Consider the following 1482-nt stretch of genomic DNA (forward strand, 5'->3'; position numbering starts at 1 on the left):
ACATTTGAGGGAAATTCAAGCCAAATCTAAGTTAAATCAAGCATATACAATATTGTTGTTGTGCTTTATGTTGATCTCTATCTAATCATGTATCCCTTTAAATAATTATGATAGGAAACACAATGTAACATGGTCAACATATTCCTTTTATATTTCAGCAGCAGGACCCTTCTTCAGAAATCTTAACACGACTCCTTTGATTTGAGGCAGACCCAGGCCATACACGATAGGGTTATTGAGGGGGGGGAATGATCAGATACGCTAAAGACAAAATAACTGCGACGCTTGGATTCAGTTGACCAGCCTCAAATCGAGTTAAAGACACCTCGAGGAAGAGAGAGATGGAGTAGGTCATAAAGGACACGATGTGAGGCAGGCAGGTTCGTAACGCCTTTCCTCTGAATTCAGACGATCTCCTGCTGCAGACCAGCAGAATCTGTAGATATGTGTACAGGACGAAGAATAGGGGGATGAAGATGATGGTCACCAGGACAAACTGACCAGCTATGTTGTTCAGAGTGGTGTCCACACAGGAGAGCTGCACCACAGGCCAGTTAGAGCAGAAAATCTGGTTCAGTTTATTTCCACACAGCGGTAATCTAACAGTAAGATAGAGGCAGAAGCCAATAGTAAATACTGGGTATAAAACAGCAACGAGCACAAGAACCTGCACCCATTTGAAGGTCATTTTACTGTGGTAGTGTAAGGGCTGACAGATAGCAATGAATCTGTCGTAGGCCATGATGGTGAGGATGGTCATCTCACAGCAAGCATAGGTGTAAATAACATACATCTGAATAAAGCATAATGGACGTGAGACCAAATGAGAGTCAGAGACGATGTCCTGCAGGAACCTGGGGAAGAATCCAGCTGAGCCAAACAGAGAGTTTACACACAGAGAGCTGATGAAAATATACATGGGCTGATGCAGAGACTTCTCCAGGAACACTGCCAGAATAATGACCATGTTAGCAGAGACTATAGTCACATAGATGAACAGACACAAGATGAAGAACAGGTATCTGAGGGGCCCAAAGTCTGCAAACAGGGTGAACTGAAAGTAGGGAGGGTTCAGGCTGCTGTTGCTCTTCATGTCTGCTCCAAAGAGAGGAACAATACAGGAACTGTTAATGAGATGCTGTTAGCTACATTTCAGATATTAATACAAAATCAGCCTGCATGCAATCTCCAACAGTTGTATGTGACCATGTTAAATATAACATCTGGGAAAATCTCACCTCCACATACAGTAGTTCACAGACGTATTCAGGCTCTCTATATCTGCGAAGGAAGGGGGAATATAAATGCACAATAAGGGAAATGTTCAAAGGAAAATGTCGTAATTCAACACCAACAGTAATGCAAAAACACAATAAGCCTGCGTGCATGTGAATTACAACCTTCCTAACACTTGTACTTGACAATATTGAATTTAGCTTCATGTAGCTGGAGAAGAGAAGCACACAAATGAAGGGCAGGAAA

The 1482-nt window shown here is 42.4% G+C and overlaps 1 protein-coding gene across 1 annotated transcript; it reads right to left on the bottom strand.

The window, feature by feature from the left end:
- Positions 1-232: 232 nt before the first annotated feature.
- LOC117551882 (olfactory receptor 51I2-like) lies at positions 233-1120 on the bottom strand. The gene has a single exon (XM_034224963.1). The coding sequence runs from the start codon at positions 1091-1093 to the stop codon at positions 233-235; it is 861 nt and encodes a 286-aa protein (XP_034080854.1). The 5' UTR covers positions 1094-1120.
- Positions 1121-1482: the final 362 nt, after the last annotated feature.

The sequence above is a fragment of the Gymnodraco acuticeps genome, unplaced genomic scaffold (genome assembly GCF_902827175.1).
Source record: "Gymnodraco acuticeps unplaced genomic scaffold, fGymAcu1.1, whole genome shotgun sequence".
Classification (NCBI taxonomy): Eukaryota; Metazoa; Chordata; class Actinopteri; order Perciformes; family Bathydraconidae; genus Gymnodraco; species Gymnodraco acuticeps.